The 24,760-nt window shown below is 47.9% G+C and overlaps 1 protein-coding gene across 1 annotated transcript in view; it reads left to right on the top strand.

Annotated features, from left to right (window-relative positions):
* Positions 1-22,384, top strand: part of LOC129383470 (uncharacterized) — a 53,233-nt gene extending 30,849 nt beyond the window's left edge. Inside the window, exon 7 of the mRNA XM_072289670.1 lies at positions 18,732-22,384. Within this exon, the coding sequence (XP_072145771.1) occupies positions 18,732-18,799 (68 nt within the window). The 3' untranslated portion in view covers positions 18,800-22,384. The remainder of the gene's footprint in view (positions 1-18,731) is intronic.
* Positions 22,385-24,760: the final 2,376 nt, after the last annotated feature.

Here is a 24,760-nt window from a genome sequence, read left to right as displayed (position 1 = left end):
TTGAAATCAAAAATGATAGCAAAATAGTTTGATATATAGATAATTCAAAATATCTAGTATGCCTACCTGAAGTTGATTTTGGAAGCTTCATAGGTGTCAGACAGTTTCTCAAGATTGTAAAAAGCAAGAACTTAGTTTCACTTTGCCAACACCATGTCATGCACACAAAAGTTTTCTTATTTTTTCACGCCATTGTTCTCATTCGGCAGAGTGTTCTACCATTTGCAGTGCTGGCCTTAAAAGCCCACATCACAGTGCACCTCTTGCACGTTGATGTCAAGGTAAAGTTAAATTCGACACAGTACAGAAGCAGACCAGCCTATATGATGAGCACTGTGCCACCATCAGAGCACTTGTACTGCGATTTACGTGCGAACGTACCAGGTCAGGAGTAATACCGGTGTCGCATGGTCACTTTCAATTGCGACTGAGCCTGGTCAAGATTGAATTTCTGGGTAACAAATAGCTCCCTCCTGCAGATTGCTCAAAGGAGCCCATCTTGACCGAGAAATTCCATCTCCACATGATTGAGCATGTGCCTTGTGACACCTGTAATAGCCATTTACAGAACTCATCATTTTATGTTGGCAATGAATAATCCATGCAGACTGTTATCGAGCTTCAGTATCGGACCCGACATCCTGGCTGAACCAGTCATGCTTGCTTCTCATCCGTCCCAAGACTGCCCGTCTTTCGCTATGCGACGCTGGGTCCGACAACTCGCAGTCCTTTCATTCCTGGCCCTTTCCTACTGGCCACTGTGTCGATGGGCGACTGCTGACTACACATGTGTTGTTAGATTGAAAGTGGCTTTCTGCTTCCAGAATATCATAATCTGTTCCCATTCGCATGTACTCTAGCAAGAACAAATAATTTTGTGCAGAAACCGTCAAGGATGATTGTTGGTGCAAGCAAATAGCCTGAACGAGAGCAAGCAAAAGAGCAAACTAACATTGTTCTTGCCAAATTTGACCATCAACTACGAAAACGGTTGAAAGTGCCAAAGAATGCTATTTGCTTGAAAATGTGTTCGGCATGGACTGAATCGCATGGCATACACGAGTCTTGTGCACTGTTGCCGCAAAGGTCTTTCTGCCAAGTGCAGATATTCCGTATGGCAGTTTTGTTAAGTCCAAACTGTCGTATAAGCCATCCGTCCTAATGGGGTTGGAGTTTTATTCAATACGGCCACCTACAGAAACCTAAAATGCCATTAACGGAAAGGCCTGGTATTCGAAACTATCTCCAATTCAGCATTCCATCTTCAGAGCTATTCAGTGAAATGTCGAGTCTCATCAATACTTTCTCATGGAACTAGTATCGGATGAGTATGCTGTGTGCATTCTTGAAGCAGAGTGGTGATTTGAGCAGCTTTTAGTGGGCAAAAGTTTTTGCTTACAACAAAATCTTTTTCTTCTAGTTTTGCAATCATGGGACAGCATCTGTTCACTGCATATGAACCGAGGCAATGGGTGTATTTGATTGCGATTTCTGGTAGGCCATCAACTACACCTGCATTGCTACATTCACACCCCTTTTCACAGCTGCGGTTCCACTCATGGCCGCACGGTGCAGATTTGAGGCCTCATGGCTTTTAAATCTTACAAGAGCTTTCTTCCAGTTAGAACATCGATATTGCTCAAACATCAAACAAGAACCCGTATCCCTGGAACTAGAAGTATTTGAAAGAAAAATGTTCATCTCACAAGCAGAGCGACAATTCTCCCAAAATACTTTGTCCACTGACGCTTCATACAGAAGCCATTTGTATGCATGTTTCCAAGCTGGTTGGTAATGTCGTCCCTGTTGTGCTTTAATGTTAGGGACTGGATCCTCACCAACAATTCGCACATGTGCGGAGGCAGTGGTTACAATGGCAGATGTCGAGCCTGTGCCGCTAAGGCAAACATCAGTAGGTTCAGAAGTGGACGTTGAAGGTCCCATGCCAGGTGGATTGCGTGTCCTTTCGTCATCCTCTTTGAGATGTCTCAGGGTGTCTACCAACCGGAAAAACCGGGAATTCTCAGGGAATTGGAACAGTCTGGAAAAACTCAGGGAATTTGCTTCTGTCAGGGAAAATTAGCTGTAACTTTATTGAAAGGGAACGAAAGTCGTGTCAATGCTGGCTCCAGTAACAGAGGAATCGCAATGAATCGTCATTGACGCCGTGTCATCGGCACGATGCCAGAGTAGTTAACGACCGATTTTCCAGACGCTTTTTCGGACATGCCCGATAATTTGCACGGCTTTGCGGCACCACCACGTACTCCATATAGTAAATGTATATTGCCCTGACTGCAGGTCTGAAATGGCATTAATCAAAGCCGCCACCGCCGCCATTTTGATTATCTCGCCGCCTCCAACTGGCACTATCGCACGCAGATCCGCCGGCAGCCGTAGCCACCACCACGGCAACGTTAGGCCTAGATGCTTCTACCTTCGCTGTTAAGTTTCTTGCCTTGCGGTGCCGTGTTTTTCATTGAAAGAATTCGCCACTGTCAGCAATGGCACCAACACCACGTTTGTAATCTTCGCCATTGGCTTCGAAGCTCGCAGAGCACATACAGCGCGTTTCGTAATGCCAGTCTCCGAAAGTTAGCTTCGCCTCAATACAGCAGTGTTAGGCGGCGAAGCTTAACAAGCGTGGGAAGGGGCAATTGTCACGGGACACAGTATGTATTCTTTAAATATACGCGCGTGCACCCCCATCCCCTGTCACAGCACGAGCACTGATATGCCTAATAAGTGTACTGGCAGGCCTTAAGAACTTTTGCGGACGTGCCTGTGCCAATTTTAGCCCTTATAGGCAGTTAGTGACATGCATTCATTTTTTTCGGACTGCCCGATTTTTCGGATGTTTTTGCGGCCCCTAGGGAGTCCGAACAATCGGACGTTGACTGTACAACTGACCAAGAGGATGCTTCAAATGATCCATGGGGTGAACGTGTGGCAGAAGGAGGATGAGAACAGGAAGGACCGACGTCCTGAGGAATTAACGGGAAATGAAGCGTGCCGCCACCTCTTTGAAGGAGCTTGAGCTCAAAAAACAAAGCGTTGGCTGATGCCGAGATGCAGGTGTCCCTCATTCAAACCAAAATAAGCTATTTAACTAAAGCAGTGAAACCCTACACTGAGATGTTTTGTTCGGGCTGAGAGTATGTCATTGTCAGGACAGTTGATCGAGATTGACTTCCCAGCTGCTGAGAGAGAATCTTAGTTGTGACAAAGTTCAGGCCTCATACCGATGAGCTTGCTATCAATTGATAGAAATAGCTCATATTCAAAAAATATTTACTTATATATGCATCTCCTTACATTCGTATTTGAAAATGTTCGACCCAATTTGCAATGGGTTTTATCATTTTTTCACTGCATTTTACTAACACCTTCCTTCTGTTTTCTTTTTAAATAAAATAGATATTACTCCTTACTATTCAAACTGGATTAAGTCATTTTTTTTGTTTCAACATGCTTACTAGAGAGTGAGAGCATCGGGCAACATGGTGTCAGCCTGTCTTGACATAAAACAAAGTTCTGGCTCATTCAGGGAATTTAGCAAAAGTGCTCAGGGAAAACCTGGAAAACCCGGGAATTTGGAAATGTCAGCTTGGTAGACACCCTGTGTCTGTTCTTCTTGACAAGATATCTGTCCGTTGTTTTTCACAGTTTTGTGAAATACAATGCCAGGAAGGTAAGACCACTAAAGAATGGAGTGCCAAAAGTGTATTTCGAGTTTAAAAGAAAGAAATTGCGGCCCTATTCACTCTGTGAAAATGGAATGCCAGCAAAGCTGTCGTCGTGCTCCCAAATTCACCCCAATGCATGGTGTGAACGTGGTTAGACAGCAAAGCTAAACAAGTGCACAAAACAAAACACTTCTGTTTGTAATTTGCAATTGAGCATACTTCTTAGCTTAATGAAACTTGGAATGACCAGAGTTTTATCCTAGCAGACAAACATGGGGCTGTCCTTTTCCCTCTCATAGGAGCCCATGTATTGACAGCAGATGGGAATTTCATAACTTTTACTACTTCACTGTGAACTACCTAATTATGAAAAGTAAAACTCGGTGTAATGATAGTCGTCTTACCGGCCAATTGTCACATAATTTTGGGAGGATAATTTTGATAAAACAAGAGTTATAGCCGTTTTCTGCAAAGTACTCGTAGTAAGGTTGGCTTTGTTGTAAGACATTTTTATTCGCTATGCAGACGTTAGCCAGCCCCCATAACCTCCCCCCACCCCCTTACGAGTGCGCACATGTGGCTCAACCATACGGTGGCGAGAAGTAAACAGGTTCACTGTAAAAACGTGAAAGCGCACCTATCGTTTGTTCGTGCTAACAGTGTTGCAGTCTGTATGTACAAAGCACAAATAGGTCAAGTTCAAGGTTCTTTCTTCACTTCGGTACCTATCTCGAGGTGCACACTGACGATAGACAGATGACACACAGAGAAATAGAACTTGATTTATATAACATTTCAAAAACTACAAACGAGAAGAAACGGGGTTAACTGAGGGGCCCGATTTCTACTAGTCAGATCATAAGAAGCCAACAAGCACCGACACCAAGGACAACATAGGGAAAATTACTTGTCCTTAATAAATGAAACCATAAATTAATGGAAATGAAAGTGGATGAAAAAACAACTTGCCACAAGTGGGAAACGATCCCACAACCTTCGCAAAAACGGTACAGTAACACACACACAGAACACGAGCCTTGCACTCAGCTGCCAACGCTCACACTTCACGACTTCCCATAAGCCTGTTGTCTACTTCACTGCTCGAAGCCTGACCTAACAAAATAATATGCAGCACGCCAAGTGCACTTTTGTCCCATGGTAGTGACGGTTAAGAACACAGTAACAAAGCTGAATGGCGAAACTCTTTATTGGACGAACATGTGCCCAGAAAAACAAGCTACACTCAATGCACAACGATAGCGGTGAATACATATGGCGATCGTCGAAAATCTCATCAGCAGGTGAAGCGAATCGGCTTTTATACACGAGTCATCGAATGTTCCAGAGTAATCGCTGGTTTCCGGCCCGTGTGTCTTCCAGGAAGTACTTCACAATTCGCGTTATGCATACAGTCAGATTATACACAAGGGTCGGTGACAACAGACAGCGAATAGAACCATAAAACACGTATAATTAAGAAAAAAAAACAACAAAGCGACAAAGAAAGTCCCTAAGTTCGTCAGCGGGCGTAGAAAGGCTTAACACACACCACTTGGACAACTTCAAGTCATGCGCGGCGCCGCTGTGATTACCAAATGCCATCTGGCAGGACTCGTAGCTCAGTGCGCCAATACATCGGCTGATCTTGTAGGGTCCGAAATAGCGTCCGTCGTAGGTCCTCGTCAGTGTATCGGAGTCCAGACCAATCACGGTCGCCGGGCTGGTATTCCACGCAGTGCCGTCAAATATTGTAGTGCATGCTGTCAGTCCTCTGCTGGGTCTTGATGCTCAGGCAGGCGAGCTGTCTGGCTTCTTCGGGACTGTTGGAATCGCACCGCTGGCACGAGTTGTTGGAACCTCAGTGCTGACGCCCGTTGTTGCAAATGGGTCGTAAGCCCCAAGGGTAGCGTTGGCCTGGCGGCCTGGGGCACTGGAAGCATCCGAAGGTCCCGGCAAAGCATGAGTGGACTGGTAACAGAACAACTGGTTTATTCTAACATCGCAAAAGAGCGGGCGGTCAGGTCGACCGAAGTGAGAGACGGGAGAGCACGTAACTCGACAGAAGAAATCGGAGCCTCTCTCGGCGTCCGGGAGCAGCTGCTCTTATACTTTCGCAGTTGAGGGCAAGAAGGAAGGCCTCGTGACGAGGCCACGTGACGGCTGGCACGGACACGCTGAGAGACATGTTGAGGCGAGTGTAGTGACGCATCCGCCGGCCGGGCGCCGGACAGACCTCCTCGCTTCACACTTGGGGAGCTCCTCTCCCCGGCTGCCGCGCTTTGACAAGCGTGGGCACACACACGCGCACGCACACAAGAAGACACGTGGCACTGAAACACGCCTGGACGCGCTTGGCGGGGAGGCTTTGCGGCAGCTCCGAGCGGGCCAAAATGTCCGCCGCTTTGAACGAAGCCCCGGCGTCCGTTGCATCCGCGCCGGCTATACCGCGCGTCGTAGGCGAAACGTAACAGACCGCCCCGCCGGGGGAAGGAGATCCCGATGGTCAGGGGACTGCATCCGCTGTCCGGAGGGATGTCGCTTGATGATGCTCATAACCGAAGTCGGTCGTCCTTCGGCGTTTCTTGAGCGCAGCGCACAGAGAAGGCTTCGTTCTCTCGTTCAGGTTCACACAGGACACTGCAAAGTGACTTCGGGAGAGTTGACATTTTTGTTCTCGTTCCCGGCAAGCGTTAGAACTACGCCGAAAGTCAACCGCTCAGTCAGCAAGCACGGCACAACCCTCACTAAGCCCTGCCAGGCTCTTTCCCCTTTTATACTACTGGCTAGTTCCTTACAGTAGTTTAGCAGCACTCAGAACGCGTCCACAAATCGGAAAATTGCACTAGAAAGCACATCATCACTTTGAAACACTACACAAAAGCAATATGTTAAAAATCCTGCCTCAGGAAGAAAAACATCAGTAACAAACAATTTTGAGGCTGATTCCCACGTTTGGGGCTTCGACTTAAGCCATCGGCGTTACCGTTGAGACTCCCCTTTTTGTAACGCACCTCAAAGGAATATTGTTGCAAAGCGAGGCTCCAGCGCAGGAGGCGGCCATTTGTGGAAGAGATGGTCTGCAGTCATTGGAGAGGGCAGTGATCCGTCTCGAAGCATGCGAAGCGGAGATCGCAGCGAGCGACCGTACACTAGCTCAGCTGGCGAAACTCCGTAGCCGCATGCGGCGCGGTCTTTAATGCCAACGTCACCCCAGGCAGACACAGCTCCCAGTCAGTTTGTTGTTCAAACCACAATGCTCTCAACACGCGCTTCATGACGGAATGGAGCTTCTCAACGGAATTCGACTGTGGGTGGTACACTGAGCTGTCTAACAGCTTTACCCCACACCTTTCGAGAAAGGCTGTCGTCAAAGCGCTAGTAAACACTGTGCCCTGATCTGATTGGATTTCCGCAGGAAAACCAACTCGCGCAAATATGGACAGTAGTGCATTGACTATCTCAACTGAGCTGAGTTCCTTAAGCGGTACTGCTTCAGGAAACTTTGTCGCTGGGCAGATCACAGTCAAAATGTGTCTGTACCCCGTGGCTGTTACCGGCAGAGGTCCCACTGTATCAATAACGAGCCGTCTAAAAGGCTCCGTAATGATAGGTACCGACTTCAACGGCGCCCTCGATTTGTCCCCTGGTTTGCCCACCCGCTGACAGGTGTCGCATGTCTTCACAAAGTGGTCTGCGTCCCGAAAACACCCTGGCCAATAGTACTCTTGCAAGAGACGGTCCTTAGTTTTCTTAACTCCTAGGTGTCCGGACCACGAACCCCCATGCGACAAGCGCAACAGATCCTGACGGTAGCATTGAGGCACGATCAGCTGATCGAACTCCACTCCCCTGCGGTCTAGATACTTCCGGTACAGGACCCCACCTCTTTCCACAAAGCGAGCATTTTTCTTGGCGATACCTTCCTTGACAATGCAGCGTATGTTTTCTAGGCTGCCATCCTTCTTTTGCTCGGCTATCAAAGCCGCCCGGCTGACTTTTAGCAACCTATTAAGTCCGTCTGACGTAGGCGCGATGAGCAAATCTGCAGATAGCTCTTCTAACTTTCCCGTGTCGGGCATTTCCTCTCCAGTATCTGGTGCCTTTAACGCTACAGGCTCAATTTTATTCAGTTCAGGCGTGCTCTGAATATCAGCTTGCTGCGCCTCTGACCCTTTCTCATTGTTCGACGTCGGCCCCGCAACTACCGCCTTTGCAGCGAGCTCCCGAACCTTTGATCTGGTTAAGGCCTGAACGCTAGCCTCACCAAACAAAAGCCCCTTCTCGCGCAGGAGGTGATCCGACCTGTTCGAAAATAGGTACGGGTACTGGGGGGGCAGCATAGATGACACTGCGGCCTCCGTCTCAAGCGCTCCGAAAGGTCCTTCAATAAGCACTTTTGCTACGGGCAGACACACGCTATGAGCTTCCACGGCTTGCTTGATCCATGCACACTCGCCCGTGAACATATCGGGTTCTACGTAAGAGGGGTGAACTACATCCATTGTAGCTGCGGAATCGCGAAGCACTCGGCACTCTTTCCCGTTCACGAGGAGGTCTCGCATGTAAGGCTCGAGAAGCTTCATGTTCTCGTCAGTGCTGCATAAAGACAAAAACACGACTTTTGTTTTTGTTTCTGGACACTGCGCCGAAAAGTGACCCGGCTTCTGGCACGTATAACATACGCGCACTTGCCTCGTCTCGAACCGCTTTCTGCGTTCGGCTTCGGCTGCCGCCGTCTCCTTAGGTTCGGTCGGACACTGCGCCGAAAAGTGACCCGGCTTCTGGCACGTATAACACACGCGCGCTTGCCTCGTCTCGAACCGTTTTCTCATGGGTGTGAACTTTGGCCTCTCAAACTTGGAGCCAAATTCACCCTTTTGACCGTCAGCTCCGCGAGCCCGACGCGTCACAAACTCCTCGGCTAGCTCAGCGGCTCTAGCCACCGTACTAACGTCTGGCCTATCCAAGACCCAGTACCGCACGTTCTCAGGTAACCGACTATAAAACTGTTCCAGCCCGAAACACTGCAGAACTTTCTCGTGGTCACCAAACGCTTTCTCTTCTTTGAGCCACTCCTGCATGTTTGACATTAGCCTGTAGGCAAACTCTGTATATGACTCACTTCTGCCTTTCTCATTTTCCCGAAACTTCCGACGGAACGCCTCCGCGGACAGCCTGTACTTTTTTAGCAGACTCGATTTCACTTGGTCGAAATCCTCTGCCTCCTCTCTTTTCAAGCGAGCGACTACGTCGGCCGCCTCGCCGGGTAACAAAGTGAGCAAGCGCTGTGGCCACGTTTCCCGAGAGAACCCCTGCTTCTCGCACGTTCGCTCAAAGTTAACCAGGAACAAACCAATGTCCTCTCCAAGCTTAAACGGCCGCATCAGGTCAGTCATTTTGAACGATACTCGTTCTCCTGCACCGTGTGCCTCACTTCCATTACGAGCGCGTTCCATCTCTACCTCGAGACGCTTCATTTCCAAAGCGTGTTGACGGTCGCGCTCTTCTTTTTCTTTTTGTTCTTTTCGTTCGCGCTCCTGTTTCTGTTCTTTAAGTTCGCGCTCCTGTTTCTCTTTTTGCTCTTGAAGTTCGCGCTCATGTCTTTCTTTTTGCTCTTTAAGTTCGCGCTCCTGTCTTTTTGCCCACTCCTCAATGGTCTCAAGGCATTCCGACAGCTCGTCATCCTCAGCTTCTAACTCAGGAATAGCCCTTAGCAGTTCCGGTTTTCTGAGTTTGTCTGAGACATCCAGACCCAACTCTCTTGCAAGCTCCAGCAATTTCGGTTTGCGCAACGACTTCAAATCCATGGCTGCTCTGAATGCTGCTTTCTCTACTGCCTACTATTGTCTTGCCGCAAACTAACCCGGCAGCAACGACAACCACAATTACCAGCTCTGTTTCTGACACTAACAAAAGCCTGGCAAAACTCAGAAGAAGAAAGTCCCGCACTCACCAAACCTCGCAGCCAAGAATTCAGCGCAGTCGTTCCGCTGCAGGCAACCAGTCATCACACAGGGCTCGTTGCACTGCTCCCGGATGGTCGTTGTGCTGCTCAGCATACAGTCAACCGCATCTCTTCGCTGCTGGCCTCCGTTGTCGCGATCTCACCGCTGGCAACCAGCTGTTGTAAATCGCACCGCTGGCACGAGTTGTTGGAACCTCAGTGCTGACGCCCGTTGTTGCAAATGGGTCGTAAGCCCCAAGGGTAGCGTTGGCCTGGCGGCCTGGGGCACTGGAAGCATCCGAAGGTCCCGGCAAAGCATGAGTCGACTGGTAACAGAACAACTGGTTTATTCTAACATCGCAAAAGAGCGGGCGGTCAGGTCGACCGAAGTGAGAGACGGGAGAGCACGTAACTCGACAGAAGAAATCGGAGCCTCTCTCGGCGTCCGGGAGCAGCTGCTCTTATACTTTCGCAGTTGAGGGCAAGAAGGAAGGCCTCGTGACGAGGCCACGTGACGGCTGGCACGGACACGCTGAGAGACATGTTGAGGCGAGTGTAGTGACGCATCCGCCGGCCGGGCGCCGGACAGACCTCCTCGCTTCACACTTGGGGAGCTCCTCTCCCCGGCTGCCGCGCTTTGACAAGCGTGGGCACACACACACGCACGCACACAAGAAGACACGTGGCACTGAAACACGCCTGGACGCGCTTGGCGGGGAGGCTTTGCGGCAGCTCCGAACGGGCCAAAATGTCCGCCGCTTTGAACGAAGCCCCGGCGTCCGTTGCATCCGCGCCGGCTATACCGCGCGTCGTAGGCGAAACGTAACAGGACGCTGGAGATAGGCCGCGATGTCGAGATTCTCTTTGTCGGTGATGGCAGCATGGCGTCGAGAGTCGTCGCCAGGTTTCTTCGTAAACCAGCTTGAACGGCACGATCTGCGTTGTTTCTTGCACCTCCGTGTTTTAAGCTAAGGTTAGGTATTGCAGGGCAGCATCCCATGTCGTGCTCGATGTCGACGTACACTGCAAGCATGTCGGCAAGGGTCTTGTTCAGGCGCTCCGTGAGACCATTCGTCTGCGGGTTGTAGGCAGTTGACCTCCTGTGGCTTGTCTGGCTGTATTGCAAAATGGCTTGTGTGAGCTTTGCAGGGAAGGCAGTTCCCCTGTCGGTGATGAGGACCTCCGGGGCACCATATCGCAGCAGGATGTTCACCACGAATTTAGCAACTTCACCCGCACCACCTTTAGGCAGAGCTCTTGTTTCGGCATACCGGGTAAGCTAGTCGGTAGCCACGACAATCCACTTATTTCCTGGTGGTGACATCAGAAAGGGCCCCAACATATCCATCCCTATCTGCAGAAACGGTCTCCAAGGAGGCTCGATCAGCTGTAGTAATCCCGCTGGCCTTGTCAGCGGTGTCCTGTGTCACTGACAGTCTCAGCATGTCTTGACGTGACGGGAAATGTCAGCATCAGGCGCAGCCAGTGATACCTTTCCTGTATCCTCGATAGCGTCCGGAAGAATCCGAGATGCCCCAGCTCTTCCAGCTCGCGCTCGCACTTATATGTAAAGACGAAGTGAGGGTCGCTTAGCGCGGAAGTGCTGTGCCGCAGGCATACCGTGTATGTAAGCGCGCAGCAATGCCAAATGTTGAACCAGGGACGACCATCCAAAGTGATGAATGGGCGGCATACAACTGCATCCCAAACTTAGTGGATGCTAATGGAGCGAGCCTCAATCTGCAATGGGAAACACTAAACCACGGTGTGAACTTTGTGGACCCAATCACAGGTGTTCACACGAAAAAAATAGAAAGTTATTGGCAGAAAGTGAAGCGCCGCCTCCTCTCCGCTGGCTACAGGGTAACTGCACCGCTGCTGGAGTCGCACCTCATATGGCTGAGGCAGGAGTCAATTAATGGCCACACGCGCTGCAGACTCATTTCTGCGTTTGTTAGAAACCATCGCTCGGCGCTACCCTGCATGAAGACTTTCCGGCGCTTGTTAGAAGCCATTGCTCACAAAGCCATCACAAAGTAATGGAAAATAAAGCGCAGTTTTCTTACCCTTTGCTTTTGTATGAATGTTTCCCGGCATTGCTGTGCGCTTACATACACGGTACGCCCGCGGCACAGTACTTCCGCGCTAAGCGACGCTCACTTCGTCTTTATGTATAAGCGTGAGCAGCGAGCGATGTGTCCAGTGCAGAAACCAGGCGCACACCAATCTGCGCTCGGAAAAGTGCGCGCAAGCACGTAGTGAGCTGCACCAATCCAATCAAGAAGGCAGAAAAGGAGGGGGAGTAATAGATGACGATAAGTGCAGGACTACCGTGAAATGACACCCTGGTCCATCGGCTGAAGGGCACATGTAGTGTTAATTGGGCGGCAAAAAAACTACCTTCACGCTGTTCAGTTCGACTGTACAGTTATGTGCACTGCAGTTGTCAACAACGATAATTATCCTGCGGTCCTTAGACGTGAAGTGCCGGTCTAACTGCTGCAGCCAGCCTCGAAAACTATCTGAGGTCATCCAAGCCTTCCTGTTCGGTCTGTACTCAACAGGAAGGCTTCTGATGTTTTTAAAACAACGCGGTTTATGCGTCTTCCCGACAACAAGTGGCAAGCGCTCTGTGCCAGTCATATTGGCGGCAAGAAGCAGTTATCCTTTGATTGCACTTCTTGCCACCAATGCACGGGTCCCCTTTGAAATTCACCGTCTTGTCGGGCATAGCTTTGCAAGATAGAGCAGTTTCGTCTGCATTGAACACGTCACTTGGTTCATATGCAGCGATGTGCTTAAGCAGCTTCACATTTTTCCACTGGGTGGTCATGCTTTCGTCAACGCTGGCCTTTTCACTGCACACACGTTTCAAGCACGTGCTTGAAACGAGTGGTGCAGCCGTGCATTGGAGGTGGTGGTGGAGCAGATGAGTGGCTTAGGGGGCTCCATTTGCACGTTCACAGACATGTGCTCCTGTTTTGGTCTCCTTAGCGGCTGTCGCGGGATTGTGGTGTGCTCCTTGCCTAGTACGAAGTTTACGATGCTAACACACAGCTTGTGCTAGATATCCGTACTAGATATCACGTGCATGACAACCGAGTTGAAAACGAGGCGTATGTCTGTGTTCTTGCGTTTGTGTGCTAAATTACTTTCTATTGTGGAAGTTCTGGCAGCCTTATTGCGGATGGAGTACGAACGTAAATATATAAACACATTTCTGTGTGCATCTGAAAGTTTGAATTACCCATAATATACCTTTTACGACTGATAAGTGGGCTACACGGCCTGTGTGAATCAGCTACCCTTCGTTGCAACGCTCTTCGATGTGGTAGACTGATGCATGGTGCGCGTTTGTTTCTGTGCTATTGTAAAAGTCATTCAGCACTGAACAGTGGGCGGTCGACGCAGTCGCATTTACATGACTTGTAGCTAGCAGCGCATCCCTCGATGTCCGTTGAGTAAAGGGGGACACGGCGACGCCACATCGCGGTTCGCTTAACTGCGCTGCCGAGGCGCTAGGCCACTTCGACATTTCAATTGTCACCACCGCCAGGTTCTCAAGGAAGCACGGGTCACACAACGCAGGTTCTGTACTGCCAGAGCTCACTGAGGCCAAAGCCGCGCACTGCCGCACCACCACTACTCAAGGCTTTCCGCCAAGTAACACAGAACCTACAACCAACACGCAAGCAACGCAAGCGCAATCACATAGCAATGTCGAACGCGCGGTCTATAGATGGTGGTGGTGGTGAAAAACGTTTATTTTGCTCTATTTACATATGGATTTAGCGGTTCTTCAGATGGATTCTTCCATCTTGATTTGCAGGGTTGGTGCCCCTAGTCCAGCTAGTGCCCCACTGAGGGTAGCTGCCGTGCGAGCACGCCTTACTAGCCCTTGCTGGACTTTCAGGATGTCGCTGGAAAGCATCCTCTCCCACTGTTCCGTACCCGGGTTTTCTATTATGGTTATTTCTTTTGCTTTTTGGCAGGCCCACGTGATATGATGTAGCGTGGGCTTTTCCCCGCACCAGGGACATGTGTTCTCATATTGGGTAGGGTAAATTTTGTTTAGTGTGTATAAGTTCGGGTATGTCCCCGTTTGTAGTTGCCGCCGGATTACGGCTTCTTCTCTGTTGAGTTGTTTGTCTGGTGCCGGATATCTCATTCTGGCGCCCCTGAAGTAGTTTAGCGTGTCAGCGTACGTTTGGCCTACCGGTTCTGGGTCCTCTGTGGCGGCAATGTTCTTGGACGCCCGGTTTGTTGCGTACGCTCGAGCTATCCTATCTGCCTCCAGATTTCCCTCTACACTCGTGTGTCCCGGTATCCAAACTATCGCGTGTTTGCTTTGCTGGTCTGTGGGTCGGCCGTTAGAGTGGAGAATATTCAGCGTTTTGCGGCTGATCCTGCCATTCATGTAATTCCGGCATGCTGTTTGCGAGTCTGTTAGAATCGTTAGGGATTTGCCTAGTCGATAGCCCTCCACTGCCGCTGAGCTACGGCCGCTTCCTCGGCTTCAACTACCGTGCAGTTCCGTATTGACGCGCTGGTGATTTCCCTGAGGTCCGAGCCAATCACCGTCGCCACTTTATGCTTATTGCCTTCTTCCCCTTTGCCGGTGTTTGTTGCGACGTCAACATACACCGTTTCGTTCCGGGTGGCCAGTGTCCTTTGCACTTACTCTGCCCTCGCCTCCCTGCGTGCCTTGTGCAGGTTCGGGTCCATATTTCTGGGTATTGGTGCTACCCGGATGGTACTGCGGTACTCGTCCGGGATCGTCATGTTATCTTGTACTTCTCGTAGGGTTGATTTGCTGCCGTACCTGACTAGAAGTATTCTACCGGTTTCAGTTTGCTGTAGTCTTTGGAATTGTGCGATCCTTTGGGCTTCTTGCAGTTCCTCAAAGCTGTTGTGCTGCCCTAGGGCTAGCAGCTTCTCGGTCGATGCTGTTTGGGCTACTTGAAGCGCCGTCTTGAGTGCTTTAATTCCTTAGGATGGTATCGATTTGCTGGATTTCGCTTTTGACACAGTTGTAGTACGGTAGGCTGTACACCACTCTGCTGACTACTAGGCTTTTTATCAGCTTGAGTGTGTCTGCCTCATTCATGCCATATCTTCTTTTCGACACCCGGTTTATCATTCTGGCCACTTGGTTGACTGCAGTCTTGGTTAGTGCCAGGGCGTATGTGCAACGCTGGTTTGTTTGCACCCACATCCCCAGTATTCTGCATTGCGTCACTTCCGGGATCTGGTGTCCCTCCAGGTAGATTTTCAGGGGCTCGTCCTCGTCGCTGGCCTTACGTCTCCGGCATACTCTCAGGAGCTCAGATTTCTCCGTTGAGCATGCGAGTCCTCTTGCCCTGACATATGTTTCTACGCATGCTGCGGCCTCTTGCAACTTGAGTTCTTGGTATCCTAACGGAGCTCTTTCTGCCCAGATGGTGATATCGTCGGCGTACATCGCATGACGTATACCCCCAATTTCCTCTAATTGTTTGGCCAGTCCTATCATTGCCACGTTGAAAAGGATGGGCGAGATAACTGGCCCTTGCTGTGTGCCTTTGTTTGGAGTGCTGAACTTGTCTGATCTTAGCTCCTAGCCCGATGATCGCTGTTCTGCCCGACAGGAATGCTTTGACGTAGCCGTGTGCCTTTCTGCCGCAGTTCAGGTTGACTAGGCCCGTTAGTGTGGCTTCGTGACTGACATTGTCAAAGGCCCCTTTGATGTCGAGTGCCATGATGATATTTTCTCTGTAGCGTGGGATTTCACTGACTATTTCTTCTTTTATCTGCAGCAGCACGTCTTGCGTCGACAGCTTGGCTCTGAAGCCGAAGATGCTGTGCGGGTATAATTCGTTATCGTCCATGTATTCTTGAAGTCTCTTCGTAACCACTCTCTCGTATATCTTGCCCAAGCATGATGTGAGAGCTAGAGATTGGTCTGAGGTTCTTTACTTGGAGTTTCTTTCCTGGCTTTGGAATCATGATGATTTCAGCGTGTTTCCATTCTTCTGGAACTGTTTCCGCTCCCCAGTGTTTGTTGAGGTAGTCGGTTAATTTTTCGACTAACTCGTCACTCAGGTTGCGGATAAGTGCGTTAATTTTGTCCGCACCCGCTGCCGTGTTTCTTAATTGTTGCTCTTCCTATTGCCGCATAAACTTCTTCCTTAGTTATGGGCCTATCCAATGCTTCGTTTTCTTCCCCTTTATAGCTTTCTGTGTAAGCCGCCGGCTTGCTGTCGCCACAGCATTTCTTGCGTACTTTTTCTAGCAGTTTTTCGTCCGTCCCTTCATACTGGTGAACCAATCGATGGATGGTTTTGTTATTCTCTGATGTGGTTTTGGTCGGGTCTAGTAGGGCTTTGAGTATGCTCCACGTCTTTGCTGTGTTCAGGGTCCCGTTCAGTGAATTGCTGAACTGCTGCCAATTTTGTCTCGCAAGCTGCTCCGCATACTCCTCCGCTTTCCTTGTGGTCTCCGCTATTCTTATTTTGAGCTTTCTGTTGAATTTCTGCCTCTTCCACCTCTTCGTGAGTCCCTTTCTTGCTTCCCATAGTCTGAGTAGCCTAGAGTCCATGTCCGGTGTTTGCTGCGTGCGTTCTACTTCTTTCGTGAACTTCCTTACTTGTTCTTTGAGTTTTTCTCCCCATTCGGATATCGACTGGATTTCCCCTCCTGTCGTGTCGCTGTCCGCGGCTACTCTCTGAAGGCTCTCCAATCCATGATTCTGGCTTCGCCTATTTGCCGTCTGATTTTATCTGTTGTCGTGATTTGTGTTCTTATTATATAGTGTCGCTTCGTAGGTTTTCCCACTCTGCTTGTTTTGTTCGCAGGACGAAGGTGAGGTCTGGGCAGGTATCTTCGGTTACGCTGTTCCCGGTTCTTGTCGGGTTTTGGGCGTCGGTGATTAGCTCGCACCCCGTGTTATCTGCCGCGTCGGCTACTGTCCTGCCTTTTATTTCTGATGTCTTGTACACCCAACTTGACTCTCTGGCGTTGAAGTCGCTTAATATAACCAGCGCATTTCCTTTTGCGATTTTGTTTGCTCCTATAAATAGCTCTTCAAATTTGGCCTTCTTTTGCTTAGGAGAACTATATACATTGACTATGAATATGCTTCCTCCTGCCCTTTTCCTTTTCGGAATTATTTGGACTATTACGTGTTCTACGTTCGTGTCAGCTATCCTGTCTCGTTGAATGGCAACGATCATGCCGAGAACGAGCACGCCACGGCGTTGTTCGGCGCCACCATCGCGCCTTCTAAAAAATCCGAAACGATCATCTCTCTAGGTGCCTAGGATCAGGTCACGTGAGGGATTTTTGTGCGACATTAGACGCACGCCGAAAATCGGCCCCATTGGCCGGCGCGTGCGTCTATTTGGCGTGCGTCTAAATCTCGATAAAAATGCCTCACGTGACCTAATCCTAGGTGCCCAGGGTACCTAGGGACAGGACTATCTAGGGATTTTTGAGAAGGCGCCATGGTGGCGCCGAGCGACGCCGTGGCGTGTTCTTGAACATTGCTCATGCGATTACGCTGATTACGCTTGCGATGCTTGTGTGTTAGTTGTAGGTTCTGTCAATGCCTGTTATGTGTTACTTGGCAGAAAGCCGTGTGTAGTGGTGGTGCAGCGGTGCGGCTTTGGCCTTGGTGGGCCCCGGCAGTACAGAATCTGCGTTGTGTGACCCGTACTTCCTTGACAACTCGGCGGTGGTGACAATTGAAATGTCGAAGTGGCCTAGCGCCACGGCAGCGAAGTTCTGCGGGCCGCGATGTGGCGTCGCCGTGTCCTACTTTGCTTAACGGACATCGGGGGATGTGCTGCTCGCTACAAGTCATATAAATGCGACTGCGTCGACCGCCCACTGTTCAGCGCTGAATGTGTGTTTGGTGTGCTGTGCTTGTAATGAGTGGTACAGGCGCGCAGCTGGAGGTGGAGGAGCAGAGTGTCCATTGGCGCGTTCACAGACGTGTTCCCGTTTTGGTCTCATTAGTGGCTGTCGCGGGATTTTGGTGTGCTCCTTGCCTAGTATGAAGTTCACGATGCTAACACACAGCATGTTCACGTTTTCCGTGTTATATGTCATCTGCATGACGACCGAGTTGCAAACGAAGCATGTCTGTGTTTGGGTTTGTGTGTTGTAATTACATTCTATTGTGGAAGCTCTGGCAGGAGCACGAACGTAAACATATAAACATATTTCTGTGTGTCTGAAATTTTGAATTACCCATAATACCCTTTACGACTGATCAGTGGGCTACACAGCCTGTGTGAATCGGCTACCTTTTGTTGCGACGCTCTTCCATGTGATGCATGGTGCGCGTTTATTTCTGTACTGTTGTCAAAATCATTTGTTTATTCACTCAATACAGATGTACAGCTTCTTCGCCGCAGTATATTTTAGTTGCGCGGTGAAGCATACTAAAAGTGGGAGGGGGTCGCTATCACCCAGCATAGTATGTCCACTTAGGCGACCTGCGGCGGGTGCGCGAGTGTGTAATTAAATAACTCTTATGTCCAGTGACAGTGGCCCCTTCGCACTTTTAATATGCTTCACCGCAGTACATTGCTTAGGCTTCACCGCAAAGCATCGGTGTATTGCGAGAAAAGTAATCTTAAAAAGGGGCGAATTTTGCAACGTTTTCCTTTTTTTTTTTTTGTAGCTTACTACACTACAATACAGGGGTGGAAATAAGCATCGTGCAGTAAAGCATACTAAGAGTGGAGAGGGCACATAGGTTTACACTGTGTTCATTACTTTCAATTGTGATATAATTTGCAAGTGCATCTGTGCTCGTGGTAAACTTCATTGACAATTCTTCGTACATTACGAATTCATATATCAGGGAAGCTTACTAAACCACATTCGCCATTAGGGAACGCATTATTCACCTTCGATGCAGGAGCACAATGTGGATTCATGCCCATGCTTTTGGCTGGCCTGCACATGCTCTCTGAGAATTGATTCGTTGTTCATAAGTGCACTAGTCCTTTACTCTAAACTGGAGGGCTGAAGTTGATACAGAAGCACAATTTTTATTACAGGGCGATGTTGCTAAGATGAATGCAGCACAGCTTCTTTTCTTTTTTTTCTTCCAGGCACCTTTTATACTAGAAGCTTCCATTGCAGTGTTTTGAGCCAGCACATAGTGTACATAAACATCTGACACTGATTGGGAACATCACCTATGCTCTCTGCAGTAAGCTGTGCACAGGAGAAGTTCATGCCTATCTATGGAAAAAAATGTAGCCCAACCAGACAAAATAAAAGGAGGTACTAGCAATACAAAGTTTTAAATGGCGCTTTATCCTTTCCCTTGAGTTTTCTGTTTTTGTGCTTTTTATTATAGATCCTCCACAGTAACCACGCGAGTGCTGAACTTGAGCTTGTTGGTTTCATGTCTCATGATTGTTACTAACAGAACAGTGTGATAAACGAACAAGGGCTTAGAGTCACCTTGCTTGTCTCATGATGTCACTCCATGAGCCTCCAAACCAACTAGGAAGGGAGGTTTTGTTGCAATCGCTTCTGAACTGTATTGCCACCAAACCAACAGTGCTGTCAATGACAACTTTTGGACAGTAGAATGCTTGCACCCAGCGAAGTCTAAGAAGGAAGCATTCTGGATGTGCAAAGTGGGCCTTTTGAAGCTGGCAGCATTGCTGAAGGGGCTTTGCCTGTCTGCCCTCTTTATGTATACACAGATTGTTTCCTCTTTAAGAGGGGTTGTTTCAGAGGTCGTTACATGGCAACAGTGCTGGGTGTATAGTAGCAGAGAAGCTTGTCTTTGCCCACTCTCAATAATCTGTTCCTTGTAAAGTGCCTACTTTTTGGACGCAATGTGCTCACCATGCATGCATGCATTTATAGCTTGTAAAGATATCCATTACCCCTTGCCTCAAGCTGGTCCGTGCAGATGTCACCCAAGAAGGCATTGGGGAGTATGGCGATGCACACTTACAAAACACTGCTGATACCAGTGAAACCAGATTAATGGAGCTGCTGTTTTTGTTCCCACTCCATCTTCGTCAGTTACAATGAGCAGTTATTTGTCTGAACAGAAGGCATATGTAGTTGGTCATGCATAACCTGCGCACTAAGACTTGTAGGCGTGTTACGACAGAGACCTGCCTGAGAACCTTAGCACATTGTCTATATGTAAAAACCTTCTGATGTGTTGATGACTTCCTTCTCTTTATCACACTTTGCCCAATGAAGCTAGCAACAGGGTCAACCAGATGTTCAACAGGCTTCCCACTAGTTTTCCCATTGTCTCCTTTACCAGTGTGCTGCTCATAGATATGTTTTCTTGACTTTGTGCTGCACTTCAACCATGGTCACACCTGCTGAATATATAGCATGCGATCAGAAAAGTGCTATACATCATGTTGCTCCAAACTCGTGGCATGTGCTACAAGGCCTTGAGGAACACCCTCATTTATTTACGCCCTCATCATAGTCTATGAAGCTTCGCATAAGTGCGACAATCAACATTTGCTGGTTTTTCAGTGTTATTCCTGTCCAGCTTGCTGAAAGCTAACCTGAGTGTTCCAAAAGCAAGACTGCTGCTGGACAATAAGTGCCTAAAGCAAGGGTCGCTATAACCACATGTTACACAAAATGAAGAAGGCCACTGAGTGTACAGGTGGTTTACTTGATATCCAACAACCTTGGTTCTTCCTTTGCGAGTAAACTCAACTTGCCCCGAAGATATGGCCTGTGAAAAACTGTATGCTAGATGCTGTGTGCCCTGCAAAGCTGAAGATGTGCAAGAGATCCTGACACCCCGTAGCAGCTTCTACACTGGGCAAACAGGCTACTATAGAAACGACTGCCTTTACTAATATGCTAATAATGTGATAAGCAGATATTTGGCTATTCATTGGGCCCAACTGCAACTGCAAGCCACTCTTCCACCAGATGTGTGGTGACAGGAGCTGGAGCTATACAAATGCAGACAGAAATAATGGTGTTTGAAAGTAGTAGAGTTGAACTATATTCTGCACAAGCAGTGCCACCTGCAGCACTGGTACCTTACAGCCACAATACATGGCTGCACCACCATGCAGACACTTTTCTTGAATTATTAACTTCTATTTATTATATTTATGGTGGCCATATATTGGAAATACATATCATCCACATTGTGTGCAATATGGTTATATGATGGCAACTATGATAGCCATTCCTAATGTGAAATGCAACAAACTGTAATTCAAAAAGACGACCAATGCACAGGATAAGTGACAGACTTCCTTTTATTGAACAAAAAATGTCGTGTCATGCCAGTAGCAGAGGAAAAACATGGGAAAATGCTTCAATCACACTCGAATGTAAAACTGCCTTGGACACAAAAAACCGACATCATACTGCACACAATGAAAGGGCAAGACTCCATCCAAGAACACACTATGGCACCACATACTTGACATGGCGTAAAAAATGTTAACATGCCCTACCCATACAGAAAAAGCAAAAAACACTGAAAAGAAGCCTTAAAATGCGATGTGCAGAGTCTGAAGCCAAGAAAGAACAATCCCCCCAAAAAAGATTTTGCTAATTCAACGATTAAGATTGTCAAGCTGTCTCGTCACTTTTTAATGAACCTGCAGAGCTGAAAAGGAAGGAAGGAAAGAAAGTTCAACAGCAGGGCCGCAGAAAATGTCACCAAATAAATATACTTTGCTTACCAAGGATACCTCTGGCTCAGTTGCGGTCTGACTTTGCACAATAATTGTGTATAAGCTTTTCTTGTTTAGAACGGTTTACAGATAGGGAAAGAATGACCATAAGAGCACCAGGTGTATGCATAGTCTATGCTCAAGACAAGCCACTGCTTTCTTACTTTTATTTTTTTATCTACTACTATCCACTAGTATTTAAATGCCTTTATAGCACTGCTAACATCCTACTGCAAAACACAAAATTGGGCAAGTTGTGGCATAAATAATATTGCAGGTTCACTCAAAATGAGAAAGAATGATGCAGTGGTTGGTGAAATATCTGCAGGAAGCTTGCTTCATGCAGTATTTGTTGAAGTGAACACTTGCCAATGCAAGTCAGTAATCTCCTTTAAAGAAGTAAAATAAGTACGAGTCATATTTATTTGTGGGAGTTGTGGCTCCCACTGTTGAAGTGGAAAGACTTGACTTTTCGTCCTCCTTTTTCATATCCGCACTTGACCACTGGTCTCCACCAAAACAACCCTTTTTCTTACTGCTGAGTTCGTTTTGGTTTTCTCAAAGCTATCATTGGGCTGCCCATTGCTAGGTCTCGCGCTGTGCTTGGGGAAAACAAGACACCCACAGCCCCATCCAGTAAATCTGAAAAGCCAAGCACTAGAAAAAAATGAAGCAGATGCACCCAAATCACTGTCATTACATGTAAGAAGAAAATTTAACATAGAACTGCCTTCACAAGTGGGAAGCTGATGTTTAAGAACTTGAAGGCATGGACGCCAGCTCTGTATACAGTACACAGACATTCAGCAGGTGTTAGCCAATCACGGCACCTGTTGGCTAGATCGCGCTCTCCAGGATCAGTATTCACTATGACGGTACCTTAGCAGAGTGGCTGAAATGTAGAATTGTGGACTGCCACTCTTTTGATCGTATGTTTGAATCCTTGCAGCACAGTGAGAACATTATTTGCAACATTCTAGCAAGAAATTTGGGAATTCCAGTGACAACACCAGCAGACATCATAACAACCAGGGGAGTTAGCCCATAGCAGCTATTGCTGTAAAAAAGAAGACTGGCATAAACACAAGAATTGGGATGGGCACACTACATGCCTTTGTTCTGGTAGAGGTCTACTACTTTGGTGCTACAGTTAATGATCTCGAATGAGTTCAAGGAGCAAGAATTTAGCCCAGAAAAAAATATTACGCTTAACAGCTGTATCTAGTTGTATCACTTTGCCTATGCAGCTTTATATAACCCTGTCCACACTTATCTAAAGCACATGAGTGGCATCCTGAAAAAAAAAATGAGCTTTTGATATTGCTTCGAAGAAAATTCATCTGTTTCGGCCCCTAACAGTATATATACATACTGCACATACCTGCATTCGGTGTGCCTAGTCACCAACTGTTAAGTCACCTTCTTACCTCATCAGCGAACCACTCCTGCAACCAAGTGTGCTGGTCCAGGTTTTACCTGCATTTCCACCTGTGCAGTTGGCAAAAGTCTTTGGCTGTTTACTGTAACTTCATATTTCAAACATTTGATTGCATAAGAGGCTTTGGCAATACTGGCAACCCTAAGGCCTGGGCAGGCTTCACGATAGGCCACCAGTACCTCCTCATTGCAGACTGTGCTCAACATCCTTGTTGGTTCGACTGTGACTAAGAACCCACATGTCTCCTCCGAAGTGGCTGGTATTGGTGATGCTTTGATGCAGAAAGAGGCTATTGTCACACATGTCAACCTTAGGCCAGAAACCAATCTGGCACAGGTGGAAATAGTCTGGTCTTTCCCAGAAGGTGGTTCATCTTTGCGAGGCACATTCCTTTAGTCAATTTGCACACTGTCAATGTGAGTGAGACTGATCAAAGATTGGCTATGGTGTCAGGTTTCTTGCCTGGTTTCGGTAGTGGCATCATGACCAAGTGTTTCCACTCTGTGGGGAATTCCAATATTCCAGATTTCATTGATTACAAGCAATAGTGCTTGCTTTCTCGTTTCTGCAAGATTCCTCAACATCTGCAAAATGACTCCATCTTTCCCACGTGTGCTTTAAGGTGTTGACATGCTCGAGAGCAACAACAGGTTCTGCCATCGTAAAGAGGCTTTCCATTCCTTCCTTGGCAAGTGGTCATTAAGGTACGTACAACACAGGTGACGTCAGTCACTGTGAGGTGGTAGGGGAAAGCATCTGCAGCTTGTTAATCAAATTTCTCAGATGTACACTGAAGCTCGAGCAGCGTGTTTTCAATAGTATTATAGTATTCGTTTTATCCTGTTACAGCCGAGAATGTGCCACAACTTACTGAGACCTATATGTTCAAATGACATGCAGTGGTCCATCCACTAGTCTCTGGCAAGTTTCTTAGCATGACATCTTGCCTGCTCAGTCTTGTGCAGAACATTGATCAGGGTTTGTTGCATGCAGCCACAATTTAAGTATGCAGTATGCAGCTTGGCTTGCTCACCCCAAAGTTGCAGCAGGTGATTGTCAGGGCTGGATGTTGCTCTTTGCAGTGTGTAAAGGATGTGTGTTGCTAGCGATTCTTTAACACCTTCACATTCTGCAGACCAATGTGCATTACGGAAATGGTCCCAGCCTGAAACCCTGATTTTGTGAATGTGACACATTTTCACCGCTACATCAAGTATTATATTGGATAGTGGTCACTGCATCTAGAGGCAGAGTTGCACTGACACTCTGAATGAAGGCCCCAGTTGCCCATGCTAGGTGAGTGTACTGCCCCTCTGGTTTTAATGGAGGGTGTGGCAGTTGGGATAGTTCGTGTCATTTGTTAAATTGAGGTCTGTGCTGTCTGCTTCGTCAAGGTGGCTTCCTCTTGGCTGTATGTCTTTGCATCCCCAACGTGGGTGATGTGCATTGACCTCACCTCGACTGAGTATTCTGTGCTCGGGAAAGCGAATTTGAAGATGTCAAGGCCAAGTGAAGTCACGTTGGCTGTGGTGCCTCGTTTTGTAACAGAGGTAGACCAATGCCAAAACGGCTTCCTGCCTTAGGCTGCAGCACACCACCACAAATTTCTGATGAGACATATGTTTATTCAAGCCGTTCTTTCCTTGCCCTAATTCAATAATAGCCAACTTTAGGAGCTGCAAATCAAGCTGACTTCGGAAGACTGCTGATTTTTTAGCCACTTCTAGTTGCTTATTTCTAGGTTAATTTTTTAATTGGGCGTGACATGCTTTGTGCTTAAAAAGTGAGCTGTTTAAAGAATTCTTAGAGTAATATTAGGACAGGCAACTCTGAGTCATCACTGCTTTTGTCGCAAAATGTGGCAATGAGGTAGGCAGATGCTGTCGTGACAGCACAGTGTTTAGGTTGTACAAGTATAGAAGAAACAAAATTGGAGTTGTGAAGTTCAAAGCCCTATTTTTACAGGCTCTCTTTATACTGCCGACATTGGAGAGCTTTAGATTAGTGG

The sequence above is a fragment of the Dermacentor andersoni genome, chromosome 8 (genome assembly GCF_023375885.2).
Source record: "Dermacentor andersoni chromosome 8, qqDerAnde1_hic_scaffold, whole genome shotgun sequence".
Taxonomy (NCBI): Eukaryota; Metazoa; Arthropoda; class Arachnida; order Ixodida; family Ixodidae; genus Dermacentor; species Dermacentor andersoni.
This window is presented reverse-complemented; position numbering and strand designations above follow the sequence as displayed.